This window comes from Amblyomma americanum, chromosome 9 (assembly GCF_052857255.1).
Source record: "Amblyomma americanum isolate KBUSLIRL-KWMA chromosome 9, ASM5285725v1, whole genome shotgun sequence".
NCBI lineage: Eukaryota > Metazoa > Arthropoda > Arachnida > Ixodida > Ixodidae > Amblyomma > Amblyomma americanum.
In genome coordinates, this window is record NC_135505.1 from 65,847,899 (window position 1) to 65,869,844 (window position 21,946).

Genomic DNA, 21,946 nt, shown 5'->3' on the forward strand with positions numbered 1-21,946 from the left:
TCACACGAGCAGCACACAGGCCGAGGCTAGGGGAAGCTGTGCCAATCGGAAATTCGAAAAACGGCTGTAGGAGCAGGCATCAGTACTTTGCGCAGGCTGCGTCTTAGGTCGGAACTCATCACAGAAATGTGTGCGCCCGTGTCAACCAGAGCATAGACGGTAACTCTATCGACTTCTATGGTCAGTAAATTCCGCGGGGCACGAAAAACTAAACGAGGACTTCTGGGCCGGGCCGTCCCTGAGGCATCACCTCTAGACGCTGTAGAATCTAGTTTTCCACCGTTCATCAGCCGTAGGGGCTGGGAGAGGAAGGGCGTGGATGTTGCGGCGAACTGGACTGGCGGCGCTGTGGGGATGGTTAGCGGCTGAAGCGGGGCGGCCAGACGTTGGTGATGGGACTTGATGGGTCCAAGGGTTGTGAGAAAGCTTGGAGCCGACAGGGGAACAATTCAAACGGATCGGCCTGTCGTCAGGCGCACGCCACTAGGAGGGACAGCGCGGTCGAGGAGCGGCGTAAATAGGCCGGACAGAATATAGAGGGACTTCGGGTACTTGGGAGGGATGAATTGCGGCGACTGAGTTGAAACCCAAGTTAGCAATTTCCTGTCGCACGACGGCTTGATTAAGTGGAGGGTTGGTGGAATAAGGCTGGTCGGCCACAGGAGCTGCTAAGGGAGCCGGACTAATAGCTTCAAGCTCACGGCGTACAATACGGGTCGCATTCTCAGGTGAGGTCGGCCGGTTCCGAGAACAAAGATCTTGGCAGGAGGAAGACGCAGCCTCGTGCTGCACAGGTTTGCGATACGCAAGTGATCCGTCGGTTTTAGGCATCCTCGAAGCGGCGGCATTCTTTTATGATTTCGGCAATATTGTCATAGGTTTGTAGCGAGAGCTATACTGGGCTACCAGTCGAGCATATCGCGGCGGCCGAGAGAGGCCAGTTGCGGTCACGCGCCGTTACCATGGCAACCGGCGAGGAGTGGCAGTTGCAGAGTGCGCTTCGCCGCCGCCGCGGGCGCGCGCAAGCTCCACCGTCGGAGCCGCGCGTGAGGTCACCCGGATGAGAAGTTGTGCGAATGCGCCGATACCGTGGTATCCAGAGAGACCACACAGGTACGCCGCGCGCATTGTCGCCGCCTCGCCGTACGCCGTTCTATGGCCCGAACCACGCGTCGCATGCTCAGCATCGCGTTTAAAAGGTGGAGATGTAATGGGTGTCTTTTTCACAACGTTTGGATGCAAAAGAAGCAAAGAAGGAGAGTCCAGTCGCTGCTAAACGGCGGTATAGACAAGAGAAAATTAAGTCTTTTGATCCTGAGGTTGTCGCCTCGCACTTGGCTACTCAGCAAAGAGAGAATAAGTGTAAGAAGGCGAAGAGAGCAGCGTAGGCGCCCAAACAGAGAGAGGAACGGCTCGTCAAGTGGACATGCCATACTGCCTTGCGTAATAGACGGTGCATAGACCGCTGCCTGCTACTTCACAGATCATCGGGCAGTCGTCGTCTCTGTCAAGCAAAATGAATACAAGATGTGTATGCTCAATGTCTCTCGTAGCTAAACATACAGTGACCACAACAACTCAGCCATGGAGCCGTACTTCTTTCTACGCACATCCTCAGCTATGCCATTCCCAGTTTTTGTAAGCGAGCAGAATGAACGCGTCGTCTGCGATGCCCTTGAGCACATGCGCTTGAGGACATGATTTTGGCAGCCTCGCTCATCTCTGTATCCACCGTGTAGAACAGAGCCAACACATCCTGAATATAAGCGACTTAGGACTCCGTGGGAGACTGGACGCGACTTGCAAGATGTCTTTTAACGGCAGCTGCCTGCCGAGTGGTTTGCCGAAAAGGTCCATAAGTTTCTGCTTACAGTCATCCCAACTTGTCAGTGTCTCTTAGTTGGTATCACACCACTTGAACGTCGTGCGCTTAAGGTAAAAGATGATGTACGCAAGTATGAAAGTTTGGTCCCAGCGGTTATTAGCGCTACACCGTTCATACTTGCGAAGGCAAGTCTCGACGTCGGCGTCGTCGTGCCCAGAGAAGGATCCAGGATCACGAGGGTAAGTGAAGACGACGGAGGACACCTATGCTGCCGAATCTTTGGGTGATGCTTCCATCATTTTCGGCCGTGGAAAGTAGCGTCTGCCGCATAGTTCCGTCTTGTCGCACCTCCACCAAGGATGTTACGGGGAAATACTATTTACATTTAATTGCAGGCTTTAATGGTGAAGACTGAATAGTTTCGAGCAGGGAGCACCAACGCGAACAGGGAGCCATGACAACCTCTTCTTCCTTTTCTATGATAACGATATATGAAGCATTCCGCACGACTAACAAGCGCTGACATTAGCCCCATAAGTAATTTAGCGCTAGGTAGTTTGTTACTTCCAAGGCAGGACTAGAGGCCCGCAAACGTCAATCCCTTGGTGTTAAGCGTGTCAGTAAAACATTTTTGCCACCACTAGCAAGAAAATTTGCATTCGTTCCCAGGAGGAATTTTCCGCCTTACGATTGCGTTCCCCTCTTCTGTCTACTTCAGCCTCGGAACTGCACGTAGCACGCCATCGACGGAACGTAGTCTCCTTCCCACCCAGATAGTTCTCTGTTACGAAAGGGCGGGCGCGAATTTTCGGGCTGCTTTGAAATCTTTACAACAAAGCATGGATTTTGTATCGAATCAGACTCCAGTACAGTTTTCGTTGCAAATAGCCTTCAGGCAAAATTTGACATATTTTAGATCTTGACAGCTAACTTCTGAATAGTTTACTGTTTTATTCACTGTATCAGCTGCGCTAGAAAGTGAGACATGCTCAATAGGAAGAAGGCTGTTTTGTCTAGCGTAAATCCTTATTGTCAACAGATGCATCCTTGTTAAGCTAGTGCTTTTACCTTTTCTATTGGGTGAAGTGGAAATCTACCGCATACGCCACTCTGCAAATTACTCAAGTTTTACTTATGTCTCTGTGGATAAACAAAACCTTCAATTTTGGGAATAGCATCAGTGTCGAAACACCAATAGTATCTGTCGAACACTTGAAAGCGGGGTGTATTATAATGCTAATTTTCTACTGTCACAAGGATTTCCGAGTGGTGCACGTCAATCATATAAAAACACTGACATGTCCAACATTCTCGCTCAAAAAATTGTTAACATTAAAAATTGCACGACAATATTAAAGAAATAATAAACTCAATGGTCAATTTTTATTATGTGTAAAAAAATCTTTCATTTAACATGCTGCCTTTGGTCGCATCGAACAGTTATGGCTGCTTAGAAGCCCAATGGTGAACGCTTTTGACGATAGCAAAAACGTTAACCACAAAATGAAAATTCATGAATGCTGTCGAGTGGTAAGAGGATACATTGATTGTTATATTTAAACCTTACATTGTATCAACAATTGCATGCTTAAACTGTTTCCTCCTAAAAACGCATTTGTACCGAATTGTTCGGTATGTACGTGTGAGCGGAAAAAAATTGGAGCACAACAGTTTCTGGAAGCAGTCACGTTCTGTCTTCATTCCACATTCTGTCTACCACGAGACAAATGGCAACGAAGCTGCTCAAATGAAACGGAACAATTATCGCGTGTTAATTATCAGCAAAAACGGACTTGACCTTTCTATAGTATGTTTTTCTTCAGGAACTGCGTAAATGAATCCAATGTTTAAATTTATGGTTGTGCAACACTTCATTATCAATCAAGAGAAAAAATATTTTTGAGTATACACGAAACAAAAAGACCGGTTCTACCGCACAAAACAGTACAAGGTTACACAGCTACCAACCTTTCCAGGAGCACATTTGAGCCCTTCTGGCATATTGTGTTCTTCACACCAAAGCCAACCTTCTTCGCCTCTCCAGCAGCACTTTATTTTACAGTTCTTGTGGCGTTTGTGGTGCTTCTGTTAACAAATAAATGCAAATTACAACGAAATATGAGCACTGTTGTTTAACAGCCCAAGAATATAATGCCAAGTTCGTCCTGAAAGCCCGCCGCTAATCTTTAAAAATATAGTTTTTATTTAAATATCGGTTGGTTTGTGGGAAAGTAATTCCAGTGCTTAGGAGTGTCATGAAATAGCTGAATGATGTTAGCAAGTGAGCTAGGTTGTTAACTTGCAATATTTTACCTTTTAATTGCTACCATTAGGCGCCTGCTTGAAAATCGATATTTATTTGCTTGTTTCGTTTCGTTTCATTTGGTTTATCGTCCCAAAGCAACTGAGGCTATAAGCGACGCCGTAGTGAAGAGCTCCGGAACTTTCGACCACCTGGGGTTCTTTAACGTGCACTGACATTGCACAGCACACGCGCTTCTAGAATTTCGCCTCTCTCCAAATCTGACCACCGCGGCTGGGATCAAACCAGCGCCTTTCGAGTCACCAGCCGAGCGCCGTAGCCACTTAGCCACCGTGGCGTCTAAATAAATATTTGTAGCAAGCCGTTTAAAATTTATGGGAGAATATTGCGAGAACTTTATGCGCTTTCGTCGTCATCGCCTCTCTGGCTGCGACCTCATCCTCTTTTCATGCACTGTACATTCCCATCGTCATCGCTTGATGCTGTTCGCTGGGAGCACGTCTTTGCCAGCGGGCTGGAATAAACGTCTCCCTTGAAGTCTTCCCTTACACGTGCTGGAGGTGCTCCTTGGATCCCCCGTATCCTCTTTCCCCGCTTCTCGCTGGAGCTGCGTTCCGGTCGTCGCTTGTGTACTCTCGCCGTCATGCCTCAAGAGGAGAACGCTGACGGCCCGGGTTCCTCCCGCTCGCCCTCTGCTGCCCCCGCAACTTGGACCGTGAGCAGCCGTCAACGCGACCCCCAGATGTTTGCCGGCCTCCGCGGCGACGACGTGGATGACTGGCTTTACCACTACGAACGCGTGAGTTCGTTCAACCGCTGGGACGACTCCCTTAAACTCATGAATGTGTCCTTTTATTTAACTGACGTTGCACGGACATGGTTCTTAAATCATGAGACGGATATTCCCGACTGGACAAGTTTCAAGCAGCAGTTGCGACAGATTTTTGGCTCTCCGGCTGTTCGATCTGAAGTCGCTAAGAAGAAGCTTGCTGACCGCATCCAGCGCCCTGCCGAGTCGTACACTTTCTATATTGAGGATGTACTTGCTCTCTGCCGCCGTGTCAATGACACCATGCCGAGGCTGACCGTGTTCGCCACGTCCTGAAGGGTATCGGCTCTCTGGCGTTCAATGCCCTTCCCGTCCAAAACCCTACTACCGTCGATGATATCATTGCGACCTGTCAACGCCTCGATCAGCTGCAATTTATCCGTTTACAACCTGACCTGGCTGCCTCCTTTTTGCCGGCCGACTCCGACCTGCGTGCCCTTATTCGTGCGCTCATACGTGAGGAGCTTCTCGCTGACGGTTCTCCGTGCCTCACCGTACCTGCGCCTTCTGCTCCGTCCTCTACTGGTGCTGGCATTCGCAGCATCATCAAAGAATAGTTGGCCTCAGTTGCCTGCTCTCTGGCACCGGACACCCCTGCTATTCGCCCTACACCCACGTACGCTCAAGTCGCTGCCATGCCACCTGTCTTTGGTCCGCCTCCAACGCCAGCGCCGCCCCGCGACCATGTCAACGCTTTAGCACATCAAGCCTCAATGCCAGCGTTCTCCTCGCCCTGGCGCCCCATCCGCCCGATTTGTTATTATTGTGGCTTCCGGGGCCATATTTCCCGCTTCGGCCGCCGGCGCCTTCAAGACAAACGTCGCGGGTATGCGGCCTTCGAAAGCCGCTACTCTACTCGTGTGCCCTATCCTCAACGCCATGCCTTCCCTGACTCTTTGGGACGTTCTTCTTCACCTCCCCCCATCTCTGCTCGCCCTCGTCGTTATCGCCCACCAGAGATCGATCCCCTTCGCCGTTTCGCCGCTCTTCTTCGCCGCTTCGGCCGGCTTCTGCGGCGCCTGACCTGCGCTCGGAAAACTAGCTGCTGCAGTTTTTGGAGGGAAAGCTGCATGCTTCTGACACCGACAAATACCTCCGGAGCGCCCGTCAAATATGGTTTCAGTGTGGGTTGAAGGTTTACAGATAGAGGTGTTGATTGACACGGGTACTGCAGTTTCTGTTATTCACGTAGACTTGTGTTCTCGCTTAAGGAAGGTGAAAACGCCGTACGATGGGCCTTCCCTGCGTGGCGCTAACGACGTCATCATTCGACCATCCGCTAAGCGCACTGTTCGGGTTTATATTGACGGTGTCCGTCACCACGTACAATTTGCTGTGCTTTCTCCGTGCGCTTACCTGATGATTTTTGGTTGGGATTTCTTGCCTTCTGTCAGTGCTTTTATTTCATGACGTGACCGCATCGTGCACATGACCGAGAGCGACCCAACATCTTAAGCCCTCGATCCCTGCCATCGCCTCATTGCCGCTGCTGATACGGTTTTGCCCGCGGGGGTCAAGATCTTGTACGACTTACTTCTGATATAATCCTCCATGGGTATGTCTTCATGGCGCCTTCTGCTCGACAACTGATCAGGGGCCTTGCCTTGCCGCCTAGCCTGATTCGGTTTGAAAATGGGTCGGCCGTCGTCGCTGCCTTGAACACTTCTCGTGAACCTCTAGTATTACCCAAAGGCCCTTCTTTTTCCTGCACATTGGACATGCACCCGGTTTCCCTCGTCGTACTTACCGCACCCTCCTCCTCGTCGCCTCCCTCCGCGGATGTTTCTCTCTCCGTCCTCTCTGCCACCATCAATCTAGATTCCCAGCGTCGCAACGGCAAGAGTTACTATACTTGCTTCTCAAGCACCAGGGATCTTTTGATGTGGCTTCCTCTACCCTGGGCAAGACTTTTGTGGCAGAGCACCGCATCGTGACCGAGGGTACCTCGGTTGTTCGCCGCCGACCATACCGCGTTTCCTTATCTGAACGCAAAGTCATCGAGGACAATGTAAGTGATATGCTCCGCCGAGGCATCATTCGCCCTTCCTCCAGTCCCTGGTCTTCCCCAGTGGTTTTGGTGAAGAAGAAGGATGGGTCAGTGCGCTTTTGTGTTGATTACTGTGCCCTCAACAAAATCACTCGTAAAGACGTTTACCCTATTCCCCGGATTGATGACTCCCTCGACTCTCTCCAAGGAGCTGAATACTTTTCGACCCTAGATCTCCGTTCTGGTTATTGGCAGATCCCCATGCAGGAAGCCGACAAGGGAAAAACCGCGTTCGCGACTCCTGACGGCCTTTACGAATTTAATGTTATGCCTTTTAGACTGTGTAACGCTCCTGCTACTTTTGGACGCGTGATTGATACCGTCCCTCGCGGCCTGAAATGGAAAACCTGCTTATGCTATCTGGACGATAATGTTATCTTCTCTTCAACTTTTCGAGAACACTTAGGCCGCCCCGATGAAGTGCTCACTTGCCTCACTTCTGCTGGCCTTCAACTAAATTCGAAAAAGTGCCATTTCGCCAGGAAGGAAATCACAATTTTAGACCACCTCGTCAGCCGGGACGGCATTCGACCCGACCCTGACAAGCTTGCCGCTGTCCTGAACTTTGCCCGTCCCTAGCATACTAAAGAACTGCGTAGTTTTCTCGGTCTGTCCTCCTATTTTCGGCGCTTTATACGAAATTTTGCGACCATTGCCGCGCCATTGCATCAGCTCCTCGCTGCTCACAGTGCTTTCGTTTGGACTCAGCATTGCGAAAATGCTTTTCAAGCCTTAAAGCAAGCTCTCACCTCCGACCCTGTCCTTGGCCATTTCGACGATGCTGCTCCAACCATTCTACACACTGACGCTAGCGGCCACGGCCTTGGTGCTGTTCTTCTGCAGCGTGATGCTACTTCCCGCGAAAGAGTTATTGCGTTCCACAGCCGCACTCTAAAACCTGCCGAACGTAACTACACTATCACTGAGCAGGAATGTCTTGCCGTCGTTTGGGCAGTGCATAAATTTCGCCCCTACCTTTACGGTCGCCACTTCACGTTCCTCACAGACCATCACGCTTTATTCTGGTTGTCTAGCCTGAGAAACTTGACTGGCCGCCTTGGCCGCTGGGTTCTTCGTCTCCAAGCATACCGTTTTGACGTCACCTACAAGTCCGGTCGAACACATCTAAACGCCGATGCTCTTTCTCGTTGCCCTCTTCTGGACTCTTCGTGTCTGTCTTCCGCCCCACCTTCCACATCTCACAGCGCCTCCTCATCGTCGCAAGCTCTTCAGCACCTCGCCGCACTCCCATGCGTCGCATCTGACGATTTAAGCGACCTTGCGTCGAACCAACGCAACGATGCGTAGTGCCGCTCCCTAATCGACCGTCTCACGGGAGCTTCCTACCCTCCTACCGCTCGGTTTCGTCGGCAGCTTGGCCAGTTCAAACTCGAAAATGATGTGCTCTGCCGCTACATTTACTGCCCTGATGGCACCCGCTGGGTTCTCGTGGTGCCACGTACTTTTCTCTCCCGTATTTTGGAGGCCCTCCACGATCACGCGACAGCCGGTCACTTAGGTTTTCACATAACTTATGACCGCGTGAAGAGCCGTTTCTTCTGGCCTGGCCTTTCCTCCAGCGTCGCTAAATACGTCGCATCTTGCCCGCTCTGCCAGCGCCGAAAATGGGCGACTTCACCTGCCGCTGGACATCTGCAGCCTCTGCCATGCCCCGCCACGCCGTTCGCCGTCGTCGGCATCGACTTGTATGGCCCGCTTCCTCGCACTACACGAGGTAATCGATGGATAGTCACTGCCATCGACCATCTCACACGCTACGCCGAGACCGCAGCCTTGCCTGATGGTTCGGCGCCCGAAGTTGCCTCCTTCTTTCTTCAATCCATCGTGCTCCGCCATGGCGCCCCTCAGGTGCTTCTCAGTGGCCGCGGCCGGACGTTCCTTTCGACCGTTGTTGCCGAAGTTCTCCAAGCTTCTTCTACACTTCACAAGATGACGTCCAGCTACCATCCCCAGACCAATGGTCTTACAGAGCGGTTCCATCGCACCCTCTCCGATATGATTGCTATATCCGTCGAACCTGACCACCGGAATTGGAACACAGTCCTTCCTTTCGTCACTTTTGCCTACAATTCCGCGTTGCAACGAACCACTGGTTACTCCCCGTTTTTCCTCGTGTACGGCCGTTCTCCCACTACCCTTCTTGACGCCTCTTTCTTCTCGACGCCTGCGAGCTCCTCACCGTCTCTCCCCGAAAAATTTCTCTGCCGTGTGGCCCGATGCCGCCACCTTGCTCACCTGAACACTCACGCCTGCCAGGAGGATCGCAAGAGTCACTACGACATGACGCACCGCTTTGTGTCGTTCAAACCTGGAGACGAAGTCTTGCTTTCTACCCATCACCGGACGCCTAGTCTTTGTGACAAGTTGCAGCCTGGTTTCTTTGGTCCCTACTTGGTGCTCAACCAAACTTCACCAGTGAACTACCGCGTCACCCCTGTTGATCCTCCCCCGGACCGCCGTTACCGCGGGACTGAAATTGTCCACTTCTCCCGCCTGAAGCCTTTCATTCGGCGCTTTGCATCGGACTAATCGCGGCCAGGCTGGCCGCTTCTGACCGCGCGGGTAGTTAGTGTGAGCACTTTATGCGCTTTCGTCGTCGTCGTCGTCGTCTCTCTGGCTGCGACTTCCTCCTCTTTTCATGCATTGTACATTCCCATCGTCATCGCTTAGTGCTGTTGGCTGGGAGCACGTCTTTGCCAGTGGGCTGGAATAAACGTCTTCCTTGAAGTCTTCCCTTACAATATTTATAATTCATAACAGAGAGCCACCTTCGCCGCTACGTATCGTGGCCCTTTGGAGCGCATCTCACAGACTGCTCGTCTTTAACGTGAGCAGAGCAATGACCTATTGCGGAGTTCCCTTCACGGCGCGCGTATCAGGTCGTCATTTTTGTTCTGGAAATCCCTGACAGTAACGCATGGAGGCGGTTCACGTGATAGTTGCGAAACCATTCCGAAAAATATAAATGAAAAAATTTGGGCCCTACGATAGTCTCTGTGCGGCATGATATTTCCTGGGCTCGGTCTTGACCTTCACAGCAGAAGAAGTTTGGGGCGCCCAGATAGAGGACGAAGAAAGGTACTGGCTTCAAGAGGCATTGTCTGGAAATGGACGCCCACATGACGTGACACTCTCTTAAGCGTTTTTCTTTAAGAACAAAAACTGTTGGAATTCTTGATGTGTGCATATTAAACGACGAGAATAATACTAACACGAAGAAAGTGACCGGCACAAGATGCACACAGTTCGTGAATGTCTGTCTTGCTTCGTCTTCGGCTTTTCTCAAAGCTGTCTCAGTTTTTTACAGCGTCTGCTGTATCTTTTCTCGTGCATGAGGTGTCCCCTGAGACAAACGTCAGTGAAATCCAATCTGACGGAAGAGGGGGATGACTATTAGCGGCATTCGAGTCGTGTAGGCCAATTTCTTTGTTGTGTCCGCGCGGCACCAGTGAATGACTGTCTGGAGCGGTATCCCAACTTCCCATACGCATATCTTGCGAAGACATCGCGACGGGGTGTACGCAGCTTGCGTGTCCACAAAATCGTCTCAGTGCGCAACCCTTGCTCTCCGTCTCTGGGTTGTGGTGGCAGTCAGATAGCGAGAAAGTGCCGTCTGGTAAAAGGCGCATTGTTTTCTTATTGCCTTTTGTGGGTCGGGGAGAGATGGTAGTCGATCGCTCTGGAGGTTTTAAATCCGTCGACCGAGGCCTTTACGCGAGCAGCTTGTGCAGCCGTATGGTTCTAAGGACGCTTACGGCTTTGCGGAGAACGCTTCGCCGTTGATCTTAGGGCTTGTATGCTAAGACGGCATATGGGAAATAGTGCAAAGCTGCCGCTTTTTGTTTGCAGCCTCTCTGCGGACAACCATGACGCCACCGTACCAGTACCTTTAACCCCTCCAGACATCTCGGCCGCCAGTGCCAACCATCTGTCGCACAATAATGCACTAAACCATTTAGCTTAGCTCAATCAGTTATCTGCCTGCATGATCGCGCCGGAACTTAGGTGCTTAACGCTGCAGAGCAAACAGGACAGAGAAGTTGACGAAACACGGCCACCTCGATGTGATGTATATATAGAAGAATGCGTCTGAGCACGCCTAAGTGACGCTGTTTCGAAAACGCCTCTGACAGGGCCAAAATTTCTTGACCCACAGGACCAAAACTATTCACGTTTTGGAAATTATAAAACCTGATGCGGCCATTACTACGAATAAGCTACAAATTTCTAATTGCAGTCAGGCGTCTAACTCTGGGAGGCTATCAGAGTAACCAGCTCTGTAAAATATGAGATGTTTTCGCATGTCTGGCAAAAGTTATAACGCTATGCCTCTAAAGCTCGTATCTTTCCATGAAAAAAAGCGTACATTTAAATTACCTTAGCGTGCTTCTATGAGGCATAGTGAAAATTCTGAAAACACGCCAGACACTTTGTCAACTGCACAGCAAAAGTCCGATATGTACTTCATATTCTTTTGGGAAGTGCTATGTCCGCCACACATGCTATTGTTTGGATGATGGATTGCAAGTGCACAGTCAGGCAAGTATGGCTGGTGGCCTTTGGGTTGTTAAAGGCGGAAGGCGCAACAGACCCCGATATCAGGTAGAACCTAGGTGCTGAGGCAGCGATGCTTTTTTCGACATTCAAAGCAATGTTTTACCATAATTACCACTGTAGCACAATCTTCGCAAGGGTGGTGGTTTTCTAACTAATTGCCTTGAACCACAAATGTGTAGAAGGACTAAGAATTCCTAATATATGTATAGTTTTGATATTCTGGCATAGTACATCAAGTGAAAGAGCGTGTGAAAAAACTTTACCATAATTATCAGTACCATACCTGATATGGCTTTGCAGTAAAGTTTCCTGAGTGCATCGTTTGACAAAATTGTCTTCGTGTCATATTCTGTCCGGGGTACGACGTAGTTGTAAATAATGCTGCTGCACTCATTTCAACGCAAGAGCGCGGTAATGTTCTGTGCAAAGAAAGCAGTTCAAAAATCCGCTACATTGTCTGAGAAGTATTCTGAAAGGGTTAGGCATTCTCTGCAGAAACTTTCTTCATCTACAGGGGCACAAGAACGCGCTTCCTTCTGACGAAAAATTACAGTTCGCGGTCCAGAGTAATCTTATATTCGTTTCCGAGTGGATCTCATCTATGCAATATGTAACATTTCTGTGACACGCTATTTTTAACGCATTTATGATCATCCGGGGCCAGGTTTTTGCTTTAATGAGCAAAATAATATTTTAATATTTTATGGCCCTATATATATTTCAGTCAAAGGCAGATGGTTTGATTGATGACCTGTGAGCTAACGTAAAATATTTCTGCGATGATGGCGCCACATCAGCACTGCTGGACTTCACTGCAGGAACTTCGATACACATTTTGCATCTTTACCTAAGGTTCGCGAAAACGTTAATGAAAAGATACCGCTCGGGAGCTACATTGCTCATCAGCAGCTTGCCATGAGGTACCGTTCGTTATCAATTGTCTTTCTGACAGAATTGGCTCCGAGATATCGAACAAAAGATGTATGAGTGTGCGAGAAAAGGGAACTAATGTGTCTTCAGCGCTGCTTGAATGCCTGAGTACGTTAACAGCTGCTTTATAACGGCACGTAGTCCTGACGAAAGAATGACACGATGCTGAATAATACAACGATGCTTCACTCGAGGATATCAAGTAGACTTCCGAAGTATTTTAGCAATGGTAAGTAAAGGTTATCAGATAATTGTGGAGATAATAGACGAGCGCTATTCCCAAGATGCTGCCGAAATAGACCATTATGCCTTCTGGATGTCTGGACTCGGTAAATACAGCCGTTAGCGCTCTTGAGTCGCAGACACCACCTCACACCAGTACTAACATTCCATAGAGAAATCAGGAAAGCCTCTGAGATTATTTGATATACCCACCGACAAAATTCCCCTTGATGCATACATAGAACATTAAGTTTACTCAAATATTTTGTGATCCTTGTATTTGAGACTGGCACCTACCGAAGGGCAACCTGCTGTCAGACTCAGAGACGTTTGTCTCTCCAACGCACCATCAATACTGCCAAAATATTGTCTACATTCGACGGGAACTTTTGCTATGTGGTCCGGCAGGTTGCCCAGCAAGTTCGGCTCTTGTTCTAAATTGCCAAGGAACGAAGCTTGATTTTCGGTGGTATAGAGGATTACGTATGCCTTAATTATGGCTCCAGATCAGGTATAAGAGGGTTGTTAACAGCAGGAGACTGGACTTGGCTTTCACTGAATGGCGCCTTACCGGCAGCAAAGTATCCCTTTCAGATATCGAATTGCATTTAAGCGATCACGCCCTCATAATATGTTCACAATCCTCGTCGTTCCACAGACACAGTTTTGGCAAACATTCTGGAAGCACTGAAGTCAAGTGTTTAAAACATTTTAAAATTCCCAAGCAGATTATATTTCATGGGCCTGGAAGAAAAATAATTAAAGCCATGGAAAATTTCACATGCAAGTTTAGCCCGGTGTCCAAGCGCACAGAGTTCAATATGAGATCTTAATACCTGGAGTCACTTCTATGGTGGCTGTAACGTAGATAACCAAAAGCAGTAGCACAACTACCCCCACTGCTGCACAAAGGCCTCTCCCATATATTTCCACACCTGCGGCAACCTTATCTCCGTAGCTTTCAGATCTCTTTGCGCTACCTAACTATCTGACGTCATGCGCTAGGCCCGCCTTTTGTAATCCATACCGATACCGCTAATGACCAGTGGGAGCTCCTGTTTCCGTGGTATACGAACCACCCATGCACCTTTATTCTTCATTATTTTGGCTTGGATGTCATAAACTCGCGTATGTTCCCTGATTCATTGCACTCCATTGCTATCTATTATGGTACACCTATCATTTTTTGTTCCGTAGCTCGCTGCGTCGTCCTAAATTTAGGTTGAACCGGCTTCGTTAGCCCCCACGTTTCAGCCCCAAAGGTGAGTACCGATCAGACAAACATATTCTGTACTTTTCTTTTGAAGGATACTGCTATTCACTCTCTGAGAGTGGCGGGGGTGGTCCCAATTCTTTTTACCAACTTATAACGAGCAGCCGACCTTTGGCTATAGTTGCCGAGGCGCCAACAAACTGCTCCAGCCTGCAAAATTACTAGTGGTTGCGATTCGGATATGCTGTTGCGAGGACAAAAAATTATCGTTTCGAACATAGTGCTTCTGTTTCCTGATGGTCAAGACTGCAGGGAACGGTTAATAGATTACTAAAATATTTTGATATAAAATTTTGTTATACTGTCACTGATCAGAAAGGAAGCGTAATATTTTAGACATTTACGTAGCGTGTTTCATTTATCGTTGCATATTGCCTTCAGCTCTATACTTTGAAAGAATCCGCCACTGCTCTCGCGGATTGTGGAAAACAAGACCTTCACTTGAATATGCAGAAAAAATTTCTTCCAGGGGCACAAAAAATATATTTAACCAATTTTTTGCATGAAGTGAGAAATTCTGTTGTTTTGATGAAACGTCCTAGCTCTCTAACATCTTAGAAGTCATTTAGCTGCGACAAGAACGCGATTATTTGAGGTTTAATTGCTCATTACACCGAACCTGATGCATCCTTCACTAAAACATGTATCTATTGGGAATTTTTTTATACTTTCTTTACGGTAACACCTTTCCGTCTGTCATTTGCATCACCTTCCATTTCCTTACTGAAATGACAATGAGGTGCAGCTTCTCCGGGTGTCAGCATCAGCCCACGGGATTTTTTTATTCTGAACAAATCCTGTGAACGCTCTGCAGCCTTCCGCTGAGATTATATGGCTCCCCCCTTTGTCGATGTAAGTGAGCAATAATTGCATTACAAAAATCTGAGCGATTATCGGGATCAAAGCTGAATTCAGTAGAAAACACTGCGCATTTTTTGTAAAAAATTATGTTTTAAAATAACGTGAGCTCCCACCACACACTATTGCGCAAACATTAATCATGGCGCAAACTCTACTGTACAAGGGAGTGGGAACTCAGGCCAGATTGCTTCAACTACAATTGGGAGAATGGGTTTCCTTACTTAAAAACAAACCGAATTTGTTCCTTGGAGCAGTTGGATAGCCTGTGTTTGTTCCTGCCACTGCCCACATAACTCATTAAGTAGCCGTCCTCCCAAGGACAGCTCTGCGATCCAGGGTAGCCCGTCATGTTTGCATCCTCCCCGCTGGCGTTGTCGTGGTCCGCACCGAGTCTGAAAAACAGAAGAGCACCGGCTCGGGATCACGTATGCATATGCTTTGGTAACGGGCGTACATTTAGAACATCCAGTAGCAAGTTTTATCAGGGTTGGGAACAAGTAGGTGTGAAGTCTACTCTCACGATTTTATATCCTCAGATTTTTGGCAACTTGCTAACCGGCCCTAAATTTGCAATATTTTTGATCAGCACTTTTAAAATACACGCCACCTCAGCATTCAAGCCCCTCAGAAGGTGGCTCCCCGACACAACTCATATGGTCATCCTCGAAACAAATTAACAGCCACCGGTAATCTCAGATTCAAGTGCTTTAAATGTGGATGAAGAATCAGAAGCAGTGTTGTGTTCGTCTCTTGAGAAGCAGCGGACACGTTGCTCTTGTCATAATGGTGAGGTGCGCAAATGCTGCATGATATCTGGGCATAACTTTCGACGAACACGCCGCGCAGAACCAGCCCACACCTGACAGTAACAAGTGAACCTCTGAAGAAGGGGTTTTACGAAAACCAACTGGGATAAAGTGTGTGTTATTCACCCCTCGCGAGTACAAATTTGAGCAAAATAGAGAACGGAAGCCTTGCCCGTAGTGACAGAGGATCTGTAATACAGACCTCTCTAGCTGTGGTTCTTTTGATGCCACTGTGAGTTGCAGCATATTTTTCCAAGTCTTTCTATATTGAATGTTTGATGTAAGACAGAATCGCTGTCTGCTTTTTGTCAGTGACCAAAGAGACTATGGGTTTCTTAATTTGGTCCTCACTGTGATGCCTTTCAAAGGATCCGCACGAAGAGGACATTCTCGTAGCAGCATCTCTCCGCAATACATTAGTGTATGGCTGCCGAACGAATGTTAACAAAGCTGCAAGTTGTCAAATACAAAAAGGATTCCAAAGAAAAACCATACGCTACTTTTCTCAGCGTAATTTTTTGTACTGGACAACGATATGGTTGGCACTTTTGAAATTGGCAACCAACGAATACCCAAGCCCATATTTCAGGCTATTTCACAGATGTATTATTATGAAAGTTTGAAAAATGCTGCTGTAACTCGTACAGTCACAAAATCCAATTCTCTCTGTTTCCTAATGTCACCGCAGTTTTCCAATGCAAACTAGATATCCGGTGTTCACAATCGCAAATGAAACGTTCCTGAGTAATCGTGTAATAATCAGCAAGTGTTCTTCTTGAAAGCTTCGCTAACGGATATTATATTGCAGCCATCATATTCATGAAAAATTATCTGCATTTAACTGAATTAGTTGCCTTGTATTAGAGCATCCGTCTCGCTTTCAGGGAGTGCTGGGGTCAATAACCAGTGCTGCCGGGTACCCAGCGCTTTTAAAATGGGTAATAATAGGTTCAATAATCGGTAGTAATGAGACCATCGAGAGTATTTTTTGAAGTTGCATATGTTTGCGAATAATTGTAGATTCATCCACAAATCATAAAAAGGTTACGCATTATTTTCGATCTCATTCCCAATTACGCATTCGTTTCAGTAGAATAGGTGAGCACATGCCATTGTGAAGTAAGCTACATATGCATTACTGTAAATGTCCACCTACAAAACGCTTTAAGCGTGTCCCAATAGAATCTGCAGAGTGATCTGAATGCATTGCTATTTACATGATTGCCTCTGCGCTCTGGTCGTATAAAGCTCGAAATATTAATAGCAACAATTCATGTTCCATGGGATACTGTTTAACTTGCAAACAGTTTATTATACCACGTTAGGTAAGCTTCCAATTCGAAAGCTCTTACGGATTCCTAGCTTGTGCGCGCAGTGGTAGTTTACAAGGCGCAAAAGAAAAAATTATTTTAAAAATTCTGCGAAACGTTTATGTACGCACCGTTTCAGCGTTTTCAATAAAAATCGCAGAGGGAGCACTACATAAGTTAAAATCTAACGCTGATTCATTATCTTGCATTCAAGGCGACGATTACTCCTCTTTCTTTATTAAGTAGCCTTCCATCATTTTACGTATCATTAGACCAACAATTGCTTGAGTGAATTAGGTGCTACACTGCGTGAACCATCCCGTCTGTGTTGCAATAACGTCTGGCAAATTGAAATTTGGTTTCCTTACAGATATAACGAACAGCCCTACCCGAATCAACATATCTATCAGCAAATACCTGGAATTAGTGTATTTGCTCGCGTATTTCTTAATGTTCCTTAGATCGTGTATTTTACAAATTTAGATTCCTTGTTTATTGAAAGGAACCACTGCTCCTATGGTGGTTTACCTGTGACTATGAAGAACATATACTGTCTTTTCATTGATTCTGACCGAAAATATTGAGGTATAGGTGCTTTCGGGCAAAAGAAAAGGTAATTCCAATGTCTGGGGCCATCAGAAAGCAAGTCAGTACTGTAATCCAGAAACTTGAATGAAAATTGCTATATTTCAAATTTTAACTATCACACTTAGGCTTTTGACTCCAAGTCGAGGTGAGTAGCCAGAAGTCACTAAAAGTCATGTCACTTTGGAGAGTTTCGAAAACGCAATACCATTGGCGCTGCTTCTTAACAATATTAGACCGCAGTATGGCTTTTTGAAGGGCGCGCATTGTTGGCGCGGACCGTCTTCATCTTGAACCATATGCCTAATTGTAATAATAAGACTTTTGCAATTAAAATTCTATTTATGTATGAGAGAACTTTTTGGGGGAAAACTGTTGAAATTAGATTCAACGAGAGCATTAGTTGTGTATCTTAAAACATCGCAATCTCTTATTCCATAGATGTTAAAACGATACAATATTTTTTTTTTCATTTGTTTCTAAAGTTGGTGATTATGGCTTTTTATGGCGCAAGGGCATCTACTGCCAAAGAGGGTCATGGCACAAGGTATTTTTTCTTTTCTCAAGGTGGGGTGAAAGACCCATTACCCAAGCATTTCATTCTAAATAAAGCGAGCACCAGGCCAAGAGAAAACTTGTAAAACCGGTGGGTACCCGGCAGCACTGGGTATCGAACCCCGCATCTCCTGCATGCGAGGAGGATGCTCAACGACTTGGCCACCGCTGCGGTCAAAAGTAACTAAAGTTTCTAAAGTTTCTAATGTTGAGTGCATTAGGCTTAAGACACAAGCACACATGTTAAAATTAGTTTAACAGAAGGCGAAATGATTGCACAGGTATACATTGAGACTTGAGCAGTGCAGTGAACCTAAATAATTATGATACTATAATAACCATTGGTCATTGCTGCACTGACCAAAACCATAATTTTAATACAGGTATAATCTTTTGACCAAAAATGCAGCAATAACAAAAATGACGCAAAATTGCGCATATTTTGGCTTACTGAACATTTAATATAACAGGTCTTGTAGCTACGTAAGCCAAAAATCAAAAACATACAGAAGCAATGGGTGGAAGCAGCTTCAACCATGTTTTTGGTTATTGTATGCATTTGCTGAGAGTACTATTGCAGTTAGTTCACTTTAATATTTATTTAAGCTAAAAATTCCTGTTTAGCTATAGAGTTACGAGCTAAAATTTTGATTCCAACATGTAACGGTACCCAAAGTACCTGCAATTCATGAGTTTTTGTTTTGATGTATGCTGTAGAAGAATTTTATCTCGCAGAACAGAAAGCACGTGAAATGTGAAAAAGTTCCACGCGACCACCCGCTTGTGCTCTGCGCGCGATTACAGCGCTCTCAGACGGACAACTCGTGAACATATCCGTGTTCGGTGATGCTGCGAATGTGACAGGGAAAAACCAATGAAGTGGCCATTGGCGGCATTATTGCAAGTAAAACTTGTGACCTGGCCGCGTTCATTGCATAAAAACCGTCGTGCGCACTAACTGCCGGAGATTTTATGCAGGCAGAAACGCTAAGCACGGCTTCTCGGGAGGTAGGGGCGTGTGGTGGACAGCATTTCGCCTGTGCTGCCTCACAGGTGGCATCTTTTCATTATGACGCATTGCTTTGCTTCGAAAAGGACGGCTGTTAGTGTCGTCCTGCGTATAGCTACGGTGAACTGGCGCGCCTGCAGTTTTGTAGCGTAAGCTACACTGGCCGAGGTTGAGCAGTTTTGCGTGGCTCCTGGAGAACCGTGCTGCGCATGCGCGAGGAGCAGTGACTTCACACGGCGCACAACTGGCGCGCCGGAGCCGCCGCGCGGGCCTCGCCGGTCTGCGCATCTGCTGAAAACCGCCCCACGTGTGTGACTGGTCACGTGACCAACCACGTGACCAGCCACGGCGCCGCGCCGCCGTGTTCAACCACGTGCCCCCCCCCCCCCGCACATTCAATGAATAAAAAAAAACCTGTGTCGTGGCTGGGATTCGAACCAGCTCCTTTGGCGTTTAAGGTGGAGACGCTACCACTCCGCCACGACGGCTCAAGGTTTAACCGTGATTAAAGGCGCATGTAGTGAATGCGCTCCTTTCATATATTGACTCTTCTAAACCAGATGTTGCCGCGCTTACGCTACTTTATCCTTTCCTAATGGGGCTAGGCCACCATCAAATTTCTTGCACTGAACGCGGCCCGATAAGAGGTGGTACTTTAGATTTTTCCGCCAGCGTCCACTTCAATGTTTCATAGAACGCGGTATTACACATCTTTAGACTGCCGTGTACTGTGTAACCACTACAGGAATACAAGGAGCCGCCCCACCGCAAGTGTGCATGCCTTGACTGGCTGCGATGCGGGAGGCGTCCGCGCAACTGCCAGGCACGAATCGCAATCTGGCTCCCTTCTACGATCTGCGCATGCGCACTGAAGGCGACCAGGCTCCCGGTACTACGGTAACGGTGACGCTCTGTACGGTATGTTAGACGTGTCTGTTATTCGTGAATTTCGCTTGTAAGGGCGCTCCTCTTGCGGCACACAATAATCACGTCGGATATACACAAGTTACAGAAGTGCCATTCACCTCCTTGTGCTAAGATAAACTGGCTAGATGGACGAGTGGCTCACCTAAGCGTGCTGTGTAACCTCTAGAGTTATAGTATTCATTGTCGCTGATAAAAGGAAGCAGAACTGTTTCAATTTCTCCGTGTAAAGTGAACGTTTAGACCTTATTTCTGTCGCCAGGCGACACGGAGAAAGAAACTTGCGGAAGGAGCGTATAAAGATATTTGAAAAGGAGCATGGCACTCTGTGTGGAAAAATGGACATTTTCGATGCTATATAACCCTGTCTTTCAACTGCTCTACACGCAGTCACTGTTTCGTGCATCCACAGACTGCAAGCACTCACTTGCGCAGCGATACATTTAAAAGGCCTGTCCTGCTACGCACCTTCAAACCATAAAGTCTTTTTTCCTTCATATTTCATGTCATCCTGTAGGTATTCATTCGGGTGTCAATGGGTAGGTTTAAGCATTAATAACTCATTTTCGATACTCATGAGCTGCGTTTTACCCTCCCACTGTTTTCTTTACCTTCGGTTCATGATGGCGGAGTTGCGAGGAAAGTTCTGGATTAAGAAACATTTTTGTTCTGAACAAGAGGAATTAGGAAGTTTCAGTTACAACCAATCTCCAACTCCAAGCATATCATTGTGGGACGAGTGAGGCGTCCTTCATTACGAGTCGAATTCAAGAGTAGGTCCGTAAAACATAAATCTCCACCAATGTGCCAACACACCGCTCAATTATCATGCCGGTCAGAACCCCAGGGTAGACATAGAAAGAATTTTGGTTGAATGCAATTTTTAGAAAAAAATCACATGTACGGAATTCAAAGTAAATGGTGTGAAGAACTTACAAATGTGCCAACTCGTGAGCTAGTGTCAACACCCCTTCATATGTGTGCGGTTTGTCTTCTGCAACTGCAACTTTGTATTCCTTGCAAACGCCCCCTATATAAGTCATACCTGAAAAATACAAGCCAGCAACAAATAAGTGCACTCTAATATGATGTGTGGTTTTGTTAGATAGAATGAATTCCTGGGCCGCAGGTGTACTAGCGGTTTGCGCAAAGAAGCTCGATGAATGTTTGTCAAATCTCTCAGGTCGGAGAGAATAGAGGTCGGTAGATTTTAACGTTTGGAAACGCTGGGCGAATGCACGTAGCATTTGCTGAAAGGAACGTTTCTCGTATTAATTAAGGGTACAGGAAGCAGTGTACTCTGTGCGTAAATAATACTTTGTTACTGACAGCAGCTTTTCTGCTTTATTCGCAGATAACCAAGTGTACTGAGTTGGCGTGGCAAGTATGATGAACGGTACCGTGACTAATTAGTTTTATAGTATCCTCAAGAGCCGAAGGATTATAGAGGGGAGTGGGGTTAAAACAAAACTATTACAGTCAAACAAAACGAATTCTAATGCGTGGCAATATATGCTCACAGCGTGAAAATTTGCTTGTAATCCTTGCTAAATGACTACCTATTTGACGGCTCATACCTTCTAAATGCTGCATTAAAATACAAAGTGTAAAAATATTAATATTAATAATTGAACAGCTTCTACTATTAGAAAGCGGCATATATCAGCGATAAGCAGACAAACATGACAAAGTGCATAAAAAGGTAAGACATAAATCAGCAAGCTCAAATGGGATAAAATCAATACATTGTCAAAATTAACTTTAGATATTGAACGTCGACGCTTAACTGCACCGTTTACTTAGAATGAACGATAGGCCCGCAGCCAGAATAAAGGAACTTAAAATACGGATTGGGATCCGTATTCACTAGCAATAAATAGCCTTATTTAAGAAGCCTGGACTCTGGGGTGGAAAGAAAGAGCCGCGCAA

The 21,946-nt window shown here is 46.9% G+C and overlaps 1 protein-coding gene across 1 annotated transcript in view; it reads right to left on the reverse strand.

The window, feature by feature from the left end:
- The window catches only part of LOC144104180 (venom metalloproteinase antarease-like TfasMP_A), a 45,448-nt gene that overhangs the window by 5,484 nt on the left and 18,018 nt on the right, over window positions 1-21,946 (reverse strand). Inside the window, exons 5-8 of the mRNA XM_077637042.1 lie at window positions 20,954-21,062; window positions 15,050-15,220; window positions 11,826-11,961; window positions 3,794-3,910 (exon numbers count right to left, since the gene is read on the reverse strand). Coding sequence (XP_077493168.1) covers window positions 3,794-3,910; window positions 11,826-11,961; window positions 15,050-15,220; window positions 20,954-21,062 — 533 coding nt within the window. The remainder of the gene's footprint in view (window positions 1-3,793; window positions 3,911-11,825; window positions 11,962-15,049; window positions 15,221-20,953; window positions 21,063-21,946) is intronic.